The 18,790-nt window shown below is 38.4% G+C and overlaps 1 protein-coding gene and 1 pseudogene across 3 annotated transcripts; one reads left to right on the forward strand and one right to left on the reverse strand.

The window, feature by feature from the left end:
* Positions 1 to 1,734: 1,734 nt before the first annotated feature.
* Positions 1,735 to 16,776, reverse strand: LOC137599256 (hydroxylysine kinase-like). Of its 3 annotated transcripts, none has more exons than XM_068320078.1 (5): positions 16,639 to 16,776; positions 10,294 to 10,602; positions 7,964 to 8,106; positions 7,199 to 7,379; positions 1,735 to 4,475 (listed from the first exon to the last, which is right to left on the reverse strand). In XM_068320078.1, the coding sequence occupies exons 2-5, from the start codon at positions 10,595 to 10,597 to the stop codon at positions 4,024 to 4,026; spliced, it is 1,080 nt and encodes a 359-aa protein (XP_068176179.1). In that variant the 5' UTR covers positions 10,598 to 10,602; positions 16,639 to 16,776; the 3' UTR covers positions 1,735 to 4,023. The 3 variants fall into 3 exon arrangements, with proteins under 3 accessions (XP_068176179.1, XP_068176177.1, XP_068176178.1); XM_068320076.1 differs by lacking the exon at positions 16,639 to 16,776 and adding an exon at positions 15,723 to 15,801; XM_068320077.1 differs by lacking the exon at positions 16,639 to 16,776 and adding an exon at positions 15,016 to 15,191.
* LOC137598833 (piggyBac transposable element-derived protein 4-like) lies at positions 16,223 to 18,529 on the forward strand (annotated as a pseudogene).
* Positions 18,530 to 18,790: the final 261 nt, after the last annotated feature.

The following is an 18,790-nucleotide window of genomic DNA, read 5'->3' on the forward strand; positions in this document are numbered from 1 at the left end:
CCCCTTTATAAGTTGCTCATTGGCGGTGTACCATGAAGGAGCTCTCCGCCACTGTACCTCCCCCTCACTTGCATGCCTATAGGCCCCTTGTGTGTGTGTGTGTGTCTGCTACCAACCCGTACACAATACACTGTATATACACCGTATTGGCCCGAATATAAGATGACCCTGATTATAAGACGACCCCTTCTTTTTCACGACTCAAGTTTGAAAAAAGACTTTTTGAACACCAAATTTAATTTTTATACAGAAAATAATTACAGTACATCTGAAACAAATGATTATAACAATATATTCGAGAGAAAAAGCATTTTATTTTGCCTCATTCAAATCATGAAAAAACTGTCTATCACATCTTAATATCTGAACATTTAAATATGTAAATAAAGTGCAGTCACATTTGTAAATGAATGGTGAGTGGCACCAACCTTGCTACCATCCAAGGACCCCACCCACTTTTCTCCAGATTGTCGCTACGTTTCTCCATTTTCTGTTATCTCTTCTTTTTTCTTCTCTGTTTTGTCTTACCGCTATTTTTTTTCAGCCTTATTTCAGTGCAGAAACACCGTCTTATATTCAGGCCAATACGGTATATACTGTATGTGCACAACTACTAACCAGTGTGCTACACTGGATTAATAATTTCCCTACAGGGAACATTACAATAAATTAAAATTGAAATTAAAATACAGTGGACCCTCACTATAACATGGTTAAATTTACACGGATTTGCTGTTTCACAGATTTTTTTTAATGCAGTTTTTTAATGCTTTTTTTTTTAACAGTGCATTGTGTTCTGCATCCTGATTGGCTAAAGGACTGACAAACGTGAACAGTCTTGGCACCTCGTCTCTGTACAGCTTGCCAAATTTAAGTTTGCAAATTTACTCCATGACAAAACCCACAATGTCAAAGAAACGTTCTGCATCGGCAAAAGCACCTGACAACCCACCCAAAAGGCAAAGAAAGATGCTAAATATAGCAGAAAAAGTTAAACTTCTGGACATGTTGAAGGAAGGTAGAAGCTATGCGGCACCCGGGCGCTATTACGGAATAAATGAATCTTCAGTTCGTCGCATAAAGAAGGAAAATAACATAAGGAGGACAGCAGCAATACGTTTTAACATGGATGCAAAAAGGGTTGTAACTGTCCGCAACAAGACCATTGTAAGGGTGGTCTCAAATATAATTGAAGGTGGCATGTCTGTTTATAAAAATCTTCTTGTCCAGAAGAAAAAAGAGTGCAATTATGTGCAACAATTATCCATAATTAGGTTCTTCTCTCGGAAAAAGACACCTGCATCACAGCCTTCAGCAGAAAAAGACGCTACAGCGGAGCGGAGTGAGGAAGACGCAAAGTTAGAGGCACAGTGAAAAACGCGTGAATCACACTGTGTCCAACCTCGTACTGACTATTAAAAATATTATTTTACAGTAAAAAATATCGTAGTTATTTGTTGAAAACGTTTATTTTTTTATTTTATTTTTTAATGCTTGGGCCTGAAAACAGGTTTTGGTCTTTGATTTCATTGTATACGTAGTTCAGTATTGTATAATAACTAAAAAATAGATGGACCACTTCACAGATTTCATATTGTATAATAACTAAAAAATAGATGGACCACTTCACAGATTTCACTTAGCACGGGTACTTTTTGGAATGTAACCCCTGTGTTAAATGACGGTCCACTGAATTATAAAAAATGGTGCCCTCTGTCTGCTGAGATGCTGCACCGTCTGGCCCCAGCTGCTCCGTCCCCCTTCCCTGATTGGTGCGCCGCATGCCTGACACCCTCTGCCCATCTGCACCCTGCAGGATCATCTGCTTCAAAAGCCCTGCCAGAAGTTCAATTTGCAGCTGTTTGGCTGTTGCTGTGCGCCTCCTGGCTGACTGAATTTGTGATTGTTCTAAGTCAGTGGTTCTTAACCTTGTTGGAGGTACCGAACCCTGCCAGTTTCATATCAGTCACCGAACCCTTTAGTTAAAAAAATAATAATGATAAGATATAAGTACAGTATATGTTTTACTGGTTATTCTCAGGTACCTATCAGCTCCACTTTAGTGAGTCCTCTTTTTGTTCTGTTTATATCTTTATGTCGAGCAACATCCAACAGCCCATTGCTTTGTCAGTTAATCAGCTTTCTGTTAATAAATAACTTAACCAAATAACCAAATACATCTGGTTTCATGTTCCATTCCACCATGTTCCATTCTATGATCTGTGCACTTGAATGGCCAGAGAAATATTTATTTATTTATTTATCATGGACAGTGAGTTGCAAGAATGTGTAAATTTCACTGGGTATGGTTCTAATTTCAACCAATAAGACCATTTCACAATTAGATGTTTCATCAAACCCTGGATCAATTCGGCCAAAGTTCAAAGCTTTAAGAAATGAATACAGTCATTATTACAGTTCTCAGTTCCAAAACAGAAGACAGATATTTAAAATTCAACAACAAAAAGAAAGCAAAAGTCTTTTGTGACAAGTTTAAATTTAGAAATTCAAAAGTAGTGAAAATTAACTGTGGGAAATGTTTCTGAACATTAACTTTATACATTGAAAACATGGAAAAAAAATTCAGCAGCATGAATTCAATGTCCACAACATTAATTCAACTACATTTTATGAACAATTATTTATGTATCAAAGCAAATATTTGTAAATAATCATTTGACATAGGCAGGCATAACAGCATGTGATTCAAAAATCATCAGCATTCAGTATACAGTGGTACCTCTACTTATGAAACTAATTGGTTCTGGAAGAAATTTTGTAAGTCGAAAGTTTCATAAGTAGAGACGCGTTTTTCATGCAAATGCCCTAATCCGTTCCAAGCCCCCCAAAATTCAGACATAAACTTTTTTTAAAACATAAAAATGCATCAAAACATGTAACAAATACATGTTACAATTAGATTATTACACAATAAATGAGAGTTAAGCTCGGTTCGGGCTTAATACCCTCGGGCTTGGTTCGGGTCAGGCTGAATTTTTTAGGCCCAATCTTACCTCTATCTTGGAATCCATAGCGAAAACTCAAAAAATTAATATATTTGCGTAAAACTATCAGAACATGTCATGGGTCGAAGGCCGAATGACGAGGACCCTGCATAGACACCTATCTAGCGACACACAGAGATCCCTCTTAGGCAATGGGATGCCAGGATGCCAGGTAATAGCCAATGGTAGAGCAGCTATAAGAATGTCACGTTCAGGAACCTTTGGGAGTTGCAAGTAGCAGCCCATACTGTATTTTTACCTTTCGTAACTCGAAATTTATTTTGTAACTAGAGGCAATATTTTCCTGTTGAGGCGTTTCGTAAGTAGAAACGCCTGTAGAAAATTTCGTATGTAGAGACATTCATAAGTAGAGGTACCACTGTATTAGTAAAAGTTTCTGAAAATAATTCAATACTACCAGCTGTACCACATGTCTGTAGAGCCAGAGAGAGGATTGGCGTGATAAATTACAGGACATCTCACAAATTTATTTAGTCTTTATGCAGCAGCAGGCGGGGGACACTCCGCCTCATCACCAAGTTTGTCAACATTCTCAACACTTTTAACATTTGGATTACTATTGCAAAGTTTAATAATTTTCAACAATTCCATCTGTTTTCAATGGCTCTTATGTAACTTTTTTTTTTTTTACCAAATCCGCATCACCTCCTGGCTGGGTCAATGCCATCTCAGTGATCTTACATATTAATATATTTATAGCCCTTACAATATTGTTTATTATTGCTTGATTTTTGTTTTTTTAAATTTTACACTCCCTATATTATTTGTTTATTACTGCAAAGCTTACAAAGGTTCTAAAATATCTTTTATTACTGCGAAACTTACATTCTTGCTTAAGTATTGTTTGATTATTACTGCAAAACTCTGAAGTTTTTCTTATATCATTAGCACATATGCCAGTAGTACAGGAATGACATCTGTTCTTGACCTTCTTCCTTCTTTTCCTTCTGCTCTTGAGTGAAAGAATTTGTATTTTTTACGACAATATGCATGACTGTTATGTTTCTTGCTTTCTATCATTGAATTGAGCAGCAGTCTGAAACCATACTTTCTCTGCCTCCTCCTTCCCTAGCTCCAAAAGATGACGGAAAGCATGGACAGCTTTCTTGGCAGTCACCATCAGATATTCCTCATTTTCTGGATTCTGGATCACAAAGTAATGAGCATAAACTATTGACTGGCAAAAGCGGGACAGCACCAGCACATAGAGACAATCCTTTTCTGACTTGTTAAGAGGAAAGACATTTTCCCATCCTGCAAGCATGGGTCCTCCCACTTCTATGGGTGTTTGGTGGTGAACCATCATGTAGGCGATGGTGATGGCTAGCTCATAGATAAAGTAGCCACTGCTCAAATCCCCGAAGTCAAGAATGCCAGAAATTTTGTAGCCATCACTCTCACAAGGCTGTACAAGTATATTCAAGTCATTTAGGTCACCATGGACAATGCCTTAGAAATGAAAGAGAAAACATAAAGAGGGTATTATTGCATTATAATATTATAAGCTTGAGATGGACAAAAACAATTGAAATATGGTTGTTGCTGCAATGAGCTAGAGGCAGCAGAGTGCTTGAATCATAACTGAATGGATCTACAAATAACTGAGCACATGTTAGTTCTGTAATTACTCACAATGTATAGATTGTCATGGAAGTACATCTCATTGATTCTTGAGAATTGGTACAATTTATACAATATTGATTACAGTTATTCATTCAAATAGATAAAGGTCTGTGCTATTTTACCATGTAAATTTGTAGGCTGAAGGTTAAAAAACATTTACTGAACATCTGAAGCAGCTCAATGTCAAAATATAAGACATTAGAAATATAGTCTTATCCCTTTAACAAGCAGTGTTTGCATTTGAAAACAAACTAACTACTTATTGTGGATATTGAAACATGTTGTTTGCCACACTTTAAAAAACTGAGAGAATTTAAAAATGCTTGCACAACAAATGACCCCGACCAAAAGTTGAATGTCCCGCAGCTGGCTCACTGATCTAATCCCCTGCAGTCTTTAAAAGCATGCTTTGGAGAACTTCATCTTTTAAAGTTCATGACTCATCCACAGGAGTGTGCAGAGGACCAGGTCCAACTAAGTTACACCTCTGGTGTGTCTGTCGGAGACTTTGAGATACAATTTGCTGATCTGATGGCCTAAGACATGGTAAATGAGTTCAAGTCATTGAATAGAGATTTGGAAAGACTCTCACAGCAAGCACAGCTGGTAACTAAACACAAGTGGAAGCAAACGAGAAAACCTCCATCAGTAGAGCAGCTGATTGTCAAAACTGGAAAAGCACTTCCTGTCATATACCACTCACTGCATGATGTTAGTGTTGCTGTATTGACCATGTTCGGCTCTACGTATGCTTGTAGAAAACATCAAGACTTGTCTATGTGGGACATGTTTTGTCACGACTCTCAAGAATCAGATATTTAATTTGGATGGTTTTGAAAGTTTATCAGTTGAACTGACTTTCAAAGAGAAAACAATGATTTTTGAGACTGTGCAAAGACCCACATATGTGCTTTCAAGTAGTTTTTCTTTGTGCACTACAGAATCTATGCTTTTTGAAGAGCTCCTGGTATCTGTGAGCAGTATAATGCCATGGAGATATGCGAAAATGGAATTAGATTTCTGTGGGTGCGCTAAATGTGCACTAGCTAGATATTAATTTAACTAGTGCACGTTTTTAGGATTATACTGTTCTGTTGTAGACTGTTTCTGTCTACAAGCTAAAACAGGCATGGTATTCATCCTTCATTTTCTCTAACCGCTTCATCCGCTTGCACAGGTCATGGAGAGTTGGAGCCTATCCCAGCTGGCTTAGGTCATGTGGCAGGAGAAACTCCAGGCGTGACGCCAGTGCACTGCAGAGCCACACAGAGACACAGACAACTATGCATGCATACCGGAGAACCCAGAGTGAACCCATGCAGACTCAGGGAGAACATACAAACTCTGCACAGAAAGGGATGGGAACCTGGAACTGCCTTGCTATGCGGCAACAGCACTATCCACTGCCGCTCATACAAGCAGATTACAGAATTTTAATTTCGGTTTAAACTAGTGCTGTCAGGCGATTAAGAAAATTAATGTAATTATAATCACATTTTAATCATATACCTGCTAAAGGCCCCCAAATAAAGAATTTGAATTTTAGGACATTACAAAATTGTAGTACATGACTAATCAATAGAATGCACCAAGAAGATTTGAAATCCACATATTTATTGCTTAAGTGTGCTTTATAAATGAAATTCAAAAGAAAAAAGGCCAAGCACATCAGCAAACCAATTAGGCCAGGTGCATTTCTCAAAACTGCAATACAAATACAGTTAAATAAAATAAATGAAATAGGCACATAAGCAGACTCTCAATCAAAATGAATACTAAAGCTGACTCAATACAGCAATTCAAAATGAATAGTATAACATGCCTTTAAATAAGGCAACTGAATATCAAGATGCCAACAGGCTTTTCCTTTAAAAGGGTAAGCCAACGTTACAGGAACTGACAACAGACAACTCTTTGTGTCCTTGACATGTTTTGCATATAGGCTGGAGCTGCTTCGGTGATATGAAAATTCTGTTTTACAAAAGGTACAAATAACTGTGTTTTTGTTGATAGTCCCGTCTTTGTTCTTTTTAGAAATAAACTTCCCGCCCAAAGGTCCTAGTGGGCTTGCCTCGCTCTCCTGTGTCGCGTCCATCTCTGTTGTCAGTCACCCTGCTTTTGACTAGTGGTGCAGGTACAAAGTATCGTGCCACTGCAGCCTACGAGTCCCTCAATGGGCCAAATTTAAAATGCTTGTACATTGACTTGCCACTCACGATTAATTGCGTTAATTTTTATAGAGCGTTAATTTGCAGCGTAATTAATCTAATTAACGCGTTAAAATGACAGCCCTAGTTTAAACACATCAAGAAACTTTGTCCCACACCATACATGTGAATTGCTTTTTACTTTGGGCAGTATGTGTGTTGCCCTAATAAGAAAACAGGAATGCTAATTCTCGTGTGTTGGGCCCAATATGTGTGTGTTGTAATGTCAAGATAGGCAATTCAAAAATATTACCCCTCCAGCCAAAGCTGTCAATAGGATAGATGCATTAAAAACCACTTTGAAAAGATTCTAGAGATAAGTAAATTTACGGTAATACTCACCCTTGCGGAAATTGGAGTGATTTGGGATCACAGAGGATTTGTACTGATGAATGACTGACTTCAAAGCCGCCTGAAGAGGGTGTCCATCTAAGACATAAATATATGCCTCCAGGAAGGGAATATTGGACAGACTCCAAATAAATTGCTCCCTCTGCAACACACTAAGATCGGGGTGTTTGAACTGGGGATGACAACAGTAATAGAGAAGACAAAAACAAAGTTTAATCACTGTTAGATGTTATTCTGAGCGATTCCATAAGACCAACTTTTTTAATCATATACATTATGGCTGAAAAATAGCACTTCAAATCAATATGATCATTGTTTTTTCACTGTCCTAACACGAATCAACATAACATTGTTATTGAATACAAAATTCTAAACTTAAAAGATAGTAATGTAATATCTCACCATAACATTATATAATGCGTTTTAACTTGAACATTAGGGACATTTGGGGACTCATTGATATGAACAATATTAAGTCAGCTAGCATTTATTAAGTCTGTTTCAGTGTAATTTTTCTTTACAGTTTACATTATTTGAATTAGATTCTAAGATAATACAAAAAAAAATAAAATTGATGTAGCAAATTTTTGACTGAACAACACTTTTATTCTTGTCACACCAGTGCAGGTTTTGTTTTTTTTTATAAAAAAAAACAATTCAGGACCGCAAATGATTCTTCTGCGGGTTCACCTACATAAACCTTGTTACAACTTTTACTTCCTCTGGATGTCAAGTTTGATCAGAAGGATGTCAGACCTCCTGCAGGATTTCGTCCATTTTGGCTGCCATCTTGCCGGTTTCATAGAGTAACTGTGGTGTTAAAGGAACCTTGGAAATTAAGGTTCCAGGCAAATAAGTCAACAATCGCACCAGGTACTTCTTACATCCGTAGCCACAGTCTGTCAAAGGCAAACACAAGATTTGAATTAAAGACTTGTACCTTCACCTTTTGCCATCATAAAGCATTAGCTCTACTCTGCATCCTGGCGCAAGGACACATGATCATAACAAGAGATGTCAAGTTATAATGTGAAGAAACCTGCTGTGATGTCATATATCACAATATTGAAGTTATGATTATGAATTTTAGCTTTATTTTTTCTCTTATTTTTATACTTTTTACTTTGTGGCATATTTTTAAAATAATTATTAGCTCTATGAAAAATTAACTTGGCTCATAAACATACAGATTAAAACATTTTCAGACTGGACCATTTTCTTGGCCTGTGATACTGCCTGAAGCTTCCTTGGGAAATGCTCATAGACTGAAATTCACATATCTTTCAAGAGTTTACATGTGATTTTAATGAAAAAGCTAACTGGCAAGGTGAGCTCCAGTCAGGGGGTTGTAAAAGTGCTTTTAATACCCAATGAGAAGGGTGTCCTCTAGTCAATCTTTTTCTTCTCCTTTCGACTTGTCCCACAGCGAATCAGTTGACTCCATCTAACCCTGTCTTCTGCATCCTCTTCTCTAACACCAACTACCTTCATGTCCTCTTTGACTACATCCATAAACCTCCTCTTTGGTCTTCCTCTAGGCCTCCTGTCTGGCAGTTCAAAACTCAGCATCCTTCTACCAATATATTCACTATCTCTCCTCTGGACATGTCCAAACCATCTCAGTCTGGCCTCTCTGACTTTATCTCCAAAACCTCTAACAGTGTCCTCTAGTCAATGAACTACACAGAAAAACACCAGCTATGAGCAGAGGTGAGAAGTGGCTCTCAGTCAGCAGAACCCTGAAAGGAAAGTGCATACAAAGATTTTAATTTAAAATCTTTTACAAAATACCAGGTTTGTATCATGTTCAGATGAACAATTCTCCACACTGGAAAAATTTTAAACAGAGATAACATCCATTATAGTAACTCATTAACAAGGTCTTTAAAAGCCTTGCATCACTCAATTATTGATTATTCAGTCACACAATTATAACTGAAAAGTTCAGAAAATGTCTATAATGTTAAGTCCTTTTTAAATTGTTGTCTAATATCTGTGCTCTCAATTTGGATTTACGGTTGGGTTTGGATTTGATTTCACTATGTTTGCTCTCAAAATCCTCTGTCTAGGACTGCTTTACTTTTCCAGTTCACTTTCCACACAGTTCTGATTTGAAGCAAAGTGGATAGTGCATGACGTTGTTGCTGGCATCGCCTGTTAAGGTAGGTAAGGTCATCCTGAGAAAAGGCTTGCCTGGTTGCTTAACATATAATGATGTTTTAAAGTTCAAGAGATTCCCGGAGAGTCCGTCAAATACTCTAACCCAGGGGATGGCCTGTTGGTTGTGATGCATGTTATGATCTTTGGGAAGGTAAGAGGAAATCAGTAAGCATCCACCAACAGGTGCCTGCTAGCAAAGTTGTGGATTTTTCCCCTGTGGACATGAAAATAATTATAGAAAAAATTGAAATGCGAGGTAAAAGGATGATAACCTTTGGGGACCAGGGAGCATGGAAAAGTTCCTCTCTTCTCCTCAAGCACAGTAAGCATAAAAGCCTACTTTGGCTTTAATTTTCTCAGTGAAATGACATTTTTGAAAATGAAAATAACAAGAACAAAGTACAGGACCTTCCAGACTGATGCGCCTCTCACTGACTGTGATAATGTGTCTCTATCTGAGCTCTGATAAACTAACAATGTGCAATCACAATGACCACACTGACCTTCGCAAGACTTGGCAAAGTATTGAATGATTAGTGACCAATGCTCTAACCCATAAATATTTTAAAACTTCCAAAGATCACACATCACTTTTGACATGTTTGGTGTAATGTATTAAAAAGTTAATTTTCTTGTTTTGTCTGCAGTTAACTTCACTTTCTTCTAAAATGTATACAACATTTTAAAAAATGTTTAATAAAGTTTAATAATGTCATTATTATTGGCACAATGTAATTTATTATTTTTTTGCATGAAAGTGCATTTAGCGGTTGAACAAGAGATAATTAACCTATAAATATATCATGACAAACACTGGATCCAAGACTGCTATGAATTCCACAATAGAATTACAGCAAATTATAGTGCAATTTCTCAAGGTGTTAGATTTTTTTTCTCAGGTCTCTGCCATGATACTAGTTTCATACCTTTTTCTTCCAGGCTCATTAACTGTCCAGAGATGGTGGGCAGAGCTGTTGGGGTAGGAAATTTATTCTGATGCAGGAAAGACATGAGAGATGTCTGAACATCAATCAGGGTAGGGTTCTTGCTGTCATCTGAGTTCATTATTTTCAGGACGTATTCATCCCCCTCGCTGGTCATCACGTAGAAGTTCTGGTCACAGTAGCTTGGCAGCGAATTCATTTCTGATGGTGTCAGCCTGTAGAGCCTCTTCATGAGCTCAACCACCTGAGACTGGCTGAATTTGGGCTGGGGATGTTCCTCTGACATTATTGCTGAAAAAAGCATGTTGTTCAAATGGCAGGGCTTTACTAAACAAAGACAATACAGTTGTAATTAAAAATAGAAATTCAAACCCAAAACTACCACATGTCAGTCTTTACAGTGATCGGATGAAGAATTTCATTGAGATTGATTTCTTTCTATTTTTGTGTATTTGTTTGCACATAATTGCCACGTAATTGTTCATTTGCACATTTGCGCCATTTCTTCTCTGTTCTGCTTTTACCATTTGAATAGAATATAATGATTTGCAGTCACTTGAACATCTAAAATGTAACACACACATCCACACACACACAAACACGGTGATATTCTAGCTGGTGTTAGAGCAGCTTCCATTCATTTTATCTCTATTTTTGTTATTTTATCCCCTTTATTTCCTCACTTTGTTTTATAAACTTTATTCTTCTAAAAGAGAACATTAACCAGTTCAGAGATAACTAGATTCTTTTTCACTTCCCTTTTCTTTGCCTTACTGTTGCTTTCATTGCTGTTATTAACAGGGTTGAGATAGAGCCTAATCTCCTTTTTTTAAAAGAGAAAGTATTGCAGGATGTTAATAAACAGGCAATAGGACTGTCTAAAAAAAATTCTGCAGTACCTCCCAGGGGTCAACCCCAATACACTTCAAGAAGTACTTGTAAAAAATTGTCAGAAACTCATCCAGTCCAGGAACTCATCCAGATTCCATTTAACCCACAGCAGCTGGTAAGTCCTCCCAAGACACATTTGCATTCAAGAAAGGTCTGTACTCAGACCTCTACTGCTCCTACAGCAGATTATTCATATATAGGCCAGAGCAGGCTGCCTCATCCCAACCCAGATCACTGGTTACTGTCCCGTCAAGGAAGCAGACAGGCAGATAAACAATCTGCTTGATTTGAGACATTATTTTCCAGGTTAAATAAAAGAGATGGGAACATCCATGTCATTGCTGGTGAAACGTGACCTTACAAAAACCCTTTAACTCTTTCTCCAAAAAATAAACGTAATTCTTGTTTTGTTTCCCGAAGCTTATGACTATCTGTGTTTTTATGAGTGAATAACCTGCTTTCCAATCCTTTATTTCTTACGTTAATTTTGTATAATATTGTTCACTGTGGAATAATTTGTTTATTGCACAGTGGAATTTGTGCTTTGCCTACTTTCCACAACCAACTTAAAGACACAAAATCTCTTTCCTTTTCAAAACATATTGTGTAAAATGTATCAAATTCCTGACAGAAAACACTGTCGTCAAACAGTATGAACTGCATGTAGTGGTTACTAAAGCCCTAACTTTCACTGCCTCTTTGGTAATATTTAGAGGAAGCAATGGTAAAAAACGAATGACTATGTGCCATTCAATAGCGCATGCTTGTCACGGTTCGGTGTGGCGGTGCTGGTGTGTGGCAGGGAGGCCAAACTTGTGGGTGGAGCTGAGGTTCCACACCTGTTGGTCCTCTCCACACCTGCTGCTCATCACCACGCCCGTTGCTGTTCTTCTCACCTGATCATGTTTGATCTCATCACCATGAGGCTTCTTAAGCCAGGTTTGGTCTGAGCTCTTTGCAGGTTTGTTTTTTCTGAAGTCTTGTCTCTTGTAGTTTAGTTCCTGTGGTTCTGTTTGGTCCCTGCCTTGTTCTGCCTGCATTCTGTTTGCCTTTCTTCCCGTGTATGTCATTTTCAAGTTATTAAAACCATGGACCAAGACTCTGCCTATGGTGTCCTGTATTTGGGTCCACAGCCTGACCTTCTTGACAATGCTGGCCCTTCCACCACAGAGCCCAGTTTATCCCATTATCTTTATCACTACTTCCTGCAGAAAAACTAGTTCCAAGTCTTTTCTGTCAAAATATGAGAAAAATGCCCTCCTCTATTGATGGCGACTAGTATTTAAACTAACATAACCTTCTGGCATAAAATATTGAGACCGAGAAAGCAAGGGAGAGACAAAAAGAGTAAAAGCAAGGGATGCAATCAGGTAGAGGAGAGAGCAGAAGGAGGATCACCAAGTGCAGCTCATTCATTAAGATCCTTTTAGTCATTTTTATCTTTTTTGAACTTCCTACTTTATTTTAACGCCTAAGAAACCACACATTTATCATAAAGAAAAATAATGTGGGTTAATACAAAGTGGACAGCATAGAACAAGGACATTCAATTTGTGTGTCACACTGGTGTCACCATAGGTTCTCTCAGGTTAAATTGACATTCTTTTTAATAGCTGTTATGTTTTTTCAGGTAGAAATGTTTGCTCTCACACAAAGAATATTCAGTAAATCATCTGAATACAGCTGATTATTATCATCAAATTCAGCACACTGTGATCCATTAGCTACTTTAAACAAACGAGATATTTAGGAATTGTTTAAGGAAAAGAAAAAAACAACCATTAAAATGAGGATTTTTCTACTGGTGGTGTTGGATACTGAGAAAGTAACTTACATTTTAAGTAGCTTTCTGTGATTGATGTGCATGATAGTAATAGCTTGGACAAAAAGTTTAACCAATGGTTCCAAGCAGTTTTACAGAAATCCAACTTAAAAACATACACTATAAAGTTTGTTATTAGCAGGCATTATGCAGTTATCAATCCGCAAAGAAAACAAGTTGGTTTTACTATCAAATAAAACAGGGCAGTGAGAAAATAACATTCACTTGAACTTACATTATTCAAAAAGGTGTATTTCCCTAAACATATTGACAATATTATAATTAATAACATTCAACTAATACCAGCGACGTGTGGTGAGGTTCATGGCTGGTGAAGCACTGACCTGATCATAATCAGACTTACAAACATATGAACCTACAGTGTAGCTTATTCACCATTTAAGTAGCAGCAGTTAGTGGGCTATATATAAATTCTCTTAGCAGAATTATTTACACAAACTGTAACACACAAATCAGTACATTTGATTAAAAAAAACATTGTTATGTTGTTACCTACATGTTTGTTTATATGTTATGTTTACTTATAAATGAAGTCCATGCACAGCTCCTTCAGAACAAAAGCATCGGAAAATGTTTGAGTCCAGATATGTAATCCTCCATTTTTATATAAAAGGAAGGCGAGCGGAAAAACAAATGAATGACTGCACTTTACATGCTGACTATACAATAGATTGTAGCTTGCTGTCACTTATTCTGCGGCTGTGGAAGAAGAATCCCTAGGATCACCAGCGCCCCCTACCATGAGGCAGGAGAATTGTGTTCCTCAGTGCCTCTTCCCAGCCGTTTTAGAATCGCTCAACTAAAGAAAGACAATCACACACAGTGACACAGTGACAGTGGCCTCACCAACCGTCATGAAAGAAAAAATTGAAAAATGGAAGAAATACAGTAAATTAAATGGTTGTATTTATCCAGTGATGTGAATTATAACGTTTTTTTCTGAGTAACATCACCAATTCCAGGTTATTTTCTCTCAAAATCACTGAAGTTTCACATTTACCGCTGAAATACTGAGAAGAGACCTGCGGTGAGGCACCAGCCAGCCATGCCTCACCATGGATTGTGCGATGACTCGGCTAGCAGTGCTGGCATGCTATACAGTGAGACTATAATGCTATCTCTCTATATGCCGCTATTAAAACGTTTAAACACGTTTGTTCTATGAACTAAATTCCCATAATTTAGCTCATTTATATAATGTACAGTGTTTTTTTGCCAACAACTGTATGTGTGTAACATCTTTCTTGAGTTGAGCGGTCCTGAAACCGCTGGGAAAAAGGCATGAAACAAGGAGCGAAGTTCTCCTGCCCCGTGGTAGGGGGCGCTGTTGATCCCAGGGATTCGGCCAAGGATTCCTCTTCCTCAGCCGTAGAAGTGACAGCAAACTACAATCTACAGTCACCTAGTCAAGTGCAGCCATTCGTTTGTTTTCCACTCGCCTTGCCTTACTATAAAAATAAAGGATTACATATCTCAACTCAAAAAAAAATTCTATGCTTTTTTTCAGAAGGAGCGGCACATGGACTCCATTTATAAGTAATTGTAACATATAAGCAAACATGTAGGAAACAACATAACATTTTTTTAAAATCAAATGTGCTAATTGTGTTTTACAGTTTGTATTTCTAAATAATTCTGCTATGAGACTAACGATCTGTTGCTAATTAATTGGTGAATAAATGGTTCATATTTTTGTAAATCTAATTAGTGGTGCCTCACTGCAGGTCTCTGCTCAGTATTTCAGCGGTAAATGTGAAAATTCAGCGATTTGGGGTAAAAATTGGCCAAGAGTGGTTATTTTAAATGGAGAATAACTTTATAATACACATCACTGGATACGCAGGTCACTGACAAATACATGGACTTAATTCTTTTGAGAATGCTGTGTACACCAACGACGCAATGGAATATATATTGTACTCTATTCTTAATTTTTCACATTGTGAATGGTTCATGTGCAATGGCCTTACCAGTCAGCTGTTTACGATGGACGCATGCTTTTCCTTCCAGGTACTAAGAGACCTGCTTTAATGAAAATAAAATCTATGCGGTCGTCTGTCCATTCAAGCGACCCACGAAGTTTTATCTGTGGATTTCTGTCCGATTCAATTTAATGAAAAAAAGTTGCATCAAAATTGAGGGGTAACAAGAGTCAACATGATCGCCCCTTATGTGTGGTTTTTTTTTTCCACGTGGTCAGTATCAGATATCTGAACTCTTGTGAACTCAGATATCTTGAGGTTCGTCCGTCATTCAGTTCAAAATTAATTAATTTGCTTACTTTGATATCATAAGTTCACACCACTAATATGAGTTCCACTCGATTCAAAGTATTTTCCGATTTTTTAAGTGTAGTTAATGTCATGAAAACCCCGACTGGAACTACTGTTTTAGGTCATATATGACATTAAGTAAGCGAAATGTCGACCCCGGACGACCCCAGAAGAGTTGAATCATTGAAGCGCCTCACTAGAGAGGACCAGCTGGATTAAACACCTATTCGCATCCTAAAAACAAAAATTCATTTTCTTCTAAATCAGTTTCCAAGTTTCCGCGACACTTTGCTTTAAATCATGCAAGTTTCAGCACTCCACGCTATAATTAGCGCCATGAATTATCAGTGTGTGTAATTTAATAATATAAATTAAATTTAGGATAACAGTTCCAAGAGACCTACCCTTCGTGGTGGCAGAAAAGAGTGTACAAGCGGCGCTTTCACTCCCCAATAATCCTTCTTTAATAACTTTGGGATTTATTTTTCTTTTTTGTCTCCGTGGATCAATCCGCATCCGGTTGCATTTTTCAAAATAAAACCTGACACGTTGTCCGCGGAAATGTGTGTTAATGACAATAATTAATGATTTGGGATTTATTTTTCTTTTTTGTCTCCGTGGATCAATCCTCATCCGGTTGCATTTTTCATAATAAAACCTGACACGTTGTCCGCGGAAACGAAAGGCAGAAATGTGGGTTAACGACAATATGTCTGAAACGTTGTGCATAATCAAAGGTTATTACCCCCCAGTATTTAGCGTTTAGTAATGATTATCACGACTGTGTGTGTGTGTGTGTGTGTGTGTGTGTGTGTGTGTGTGTGTGTGTGTGTGTGTGTGTGTGTGTGTGTGTGTGTGTGTGTGTGTGTGTGTGTGTGTGTGTGTGTGTGTGTGTGTGGTGATGATGATGATGATGATGATGCTGATGCCATTTAGGGGTAGCTGCCCCCTTAGGCTGTATGTACCATCTAAACCTGCAAAGTGTGGTATAAAGATCTGGGCCGCCTGTGATGCCATTTCCTCATATGCTTGGTACCTACAAGTCTACACAGGTAAAACCTGTTGGAGTAAACCCTGAGAAAAATCAAGGAATGAGAGTTGTCATGGACATGACTCAAGGACTCAGTGGTAGAGGTCAGATCGGGCCTAAAAAAATCTAGCCCGACCCCAGCTCACGGTTATTAAAGCCCAACGTAATTATTGACATTTTGAGCCCGACCCGATTCGAATTTCGGGCCGGGTCGGGCTTGGACTCGGGCTCGGGCTTAAGATCTTACCACTACTCAATGAACACAACATCACATGCAACAATTTTTTTACCTTTCACAAGCTGGGACAGGAGCTCCTAAAGAGGAAGCTGATCATAGTGCACTGGTTCTCAACCTGGGTTCGATTGAACCCTAGGGGTTCGGTGAGTCGGTCTCAGGGGTTCGGCGGAGACGGGGGTCGAAACAAAACATTTTTGCCAAACATACATGAATCACTGTGTACGTTTGACACATCGTGTCAATTCATGATGACACGCCCCCCTTAGCCATCACTGGCTGCAGATGATCACATGACACTACATTGATTGGCCTACCTGTGCTACAGGGGATTTTTCGCACTCAGTAGTCGATCTATGCCTGTCATGATGATACGTCATCTGATTGCTTTCTTAATATTTTAATTCATAGTAACTATGTTGAGCAAAAACGAAAGTGGTCGAATGAATATGTGCAACGTGAATTTACATGTACTGTATAATGGAACGTGATGGGAGTCAGTGTTCTGCATGATTTGAATGTCAAGTTGAGCAACTCTAGTCTGGCACTGGCAAAAATAAAGGAACAGCTGGATGGAAAAGAAAAGAAACAGACTTTCCTGTGAAAATAAGAGTAGCACTTGCCAAGGTGAAGCCACACATATCTGAACTGGTCTCTCAATAACAACAGCAGAAGTCACACTGATTTGCAGGTAGGTAACTTCATGTGAGTTCATGTACTGTCTTGGTTTTGTTCTTTGAAAAAGGTGACATCAATGCACAATTCATTAAATACACCAGTAAAACATATACTTATGTCTTAAATTTTTTTAAAAAACAATTTTTTTTTACTAAAGGGTTCGGTCAGTGAGCATATGAAACCGACAGGGTTCGGTACCTCCAACAAGATTAAGAACCACTGCCATCGTGGGAACGACACAGAAAAACAAGCCTGAGCTCCCACCCCAACTGCCAACTACAAAGAACAGGCCTGTCAAGTCTTCCAAGTTTGTGTAAATGGCTGGCACGTTCCTTGTATCCTATGTGCCAAAGAAAGGCAAGAATGTGGTACTTATGAGTACACTACACAGGGATGGGAGAATCTGTGGTCAGGAGCATCAGAAACCAGAGATCATTATGGATTACAATGCCACAAAAGGAGGGGTAGACAACATAGACAAGCTGGTGACTTCCTACAGCTGCAAACGGAGGACATTATGCTGGCCACTGGTGATATTCTTTGACATATTGGACATCTCAGCGAACAACGCCTTTATCATCTGGATGGCACTGAACCCAGAGTGGAACAGAGGAAAGCTCCAGAGGAGACGCCTCTTTCTCGAGGAACTGGGAAAGGCACTGGTGAGACCTCAAATGAAGACTTGTTCCAAGAACCCCAGCCTCGGCAGCCATCATGAGTAGGATTCAGGATGAGAATGCTCAAGACCTGTCCATTCCAACCTAAAGAACCACCATCTGCAAAGCCTGAAGTGAGTGTGTGATGCTGTTGCAGTATATGTCTGACACTCATGCCTTGCGAAAGAGAGAGAGGTGTTGGTAAAATTCCTGATCTTTCCATTATTCTAGGTTGCGGCCAGCAGCAACAAAAAGAAGTGCTGCAAAGTGTGTGCACCCAAAAAGGACAGAAAAACACAATATACATGCATCAAGTGCAAGAACATATGCAACATACACACAGTAAAACTCTGCCCCTCATGTGTTGTATAGGCTGGCATGAAAAGGCAATGTTTTCAAAGTGGCTGATGTGTTGTCTAGACTGACATGGTTACTGTATGTGTTCAGCTTGTGTTGAATATTTTACAGAAAGTCAACAATCTTCTCATCTACAGTTGCTTATCCAGTTATGTTGAGGACTACCTGTACTGTGAGCCAGTGCAGGCTGTGTTTGCCGCAGGGAGTGAATGGGTTGTCACTTCCAAACCATATGACAACTGTAAAAACAAATGACTGATTGTGATTCAGTAGTTAAGGAATGTTGCCACAGTGCCTCGACAGAATGTGAATCACTGCAAGAGAAAAGTTTGAGAGCACTGAGAGAGGGGCAGTAAACTGTTCAATCATGGCAGGTGACTAATAGGTCAGATAAATTTATTCATATTCAGAAGAGAAGTTTCTGATACGTCTGCAGCCTGAAACAAGAAATAGGCTTAAGAAAAAAAAATCCCTGTTCACAGTACCATCAGTTTTGTAATTCATATTACTAATTCC

This window comes from Antennarius striatus, chromosome 7, assembly GCF_040054535.1.
Source record: "Antennarius striatus isolate MH-2024 chromosome 7, ASM4005453v1, whole genome shotgun sequence".
Taxonomy (NCBI): domain Eukaryota; kingdom Metazoa; phylum Chordata; class Actinopteri; order Lophiiformes; family Antennariidae; genus Antennarius; species Antennarius striatus.

Coding starts and splice junctions, on each gene's coding strand:
- LOC137599256 (XM_068320078.1), bottom strand. CDS start 10,597: ATGTCAGAGGAACATCCCCAGCCCAAATTCAGCCAGTCTCAGGTGGTT. Junction 8,107..10,293: donor AATGAGCCTGGAAGAAAAAG/GTATGAAACTAG, acceptor TGCCTTTGACAG/ACTGTGGCTACGGATGTAAG. Junction 7,380..7,963: donor TGGACGAAATCCTGCAGGAG/GTCTGACATCCT, acceptor TGTCATCCCCAG/TTCAAACACCCCGATCTTAG.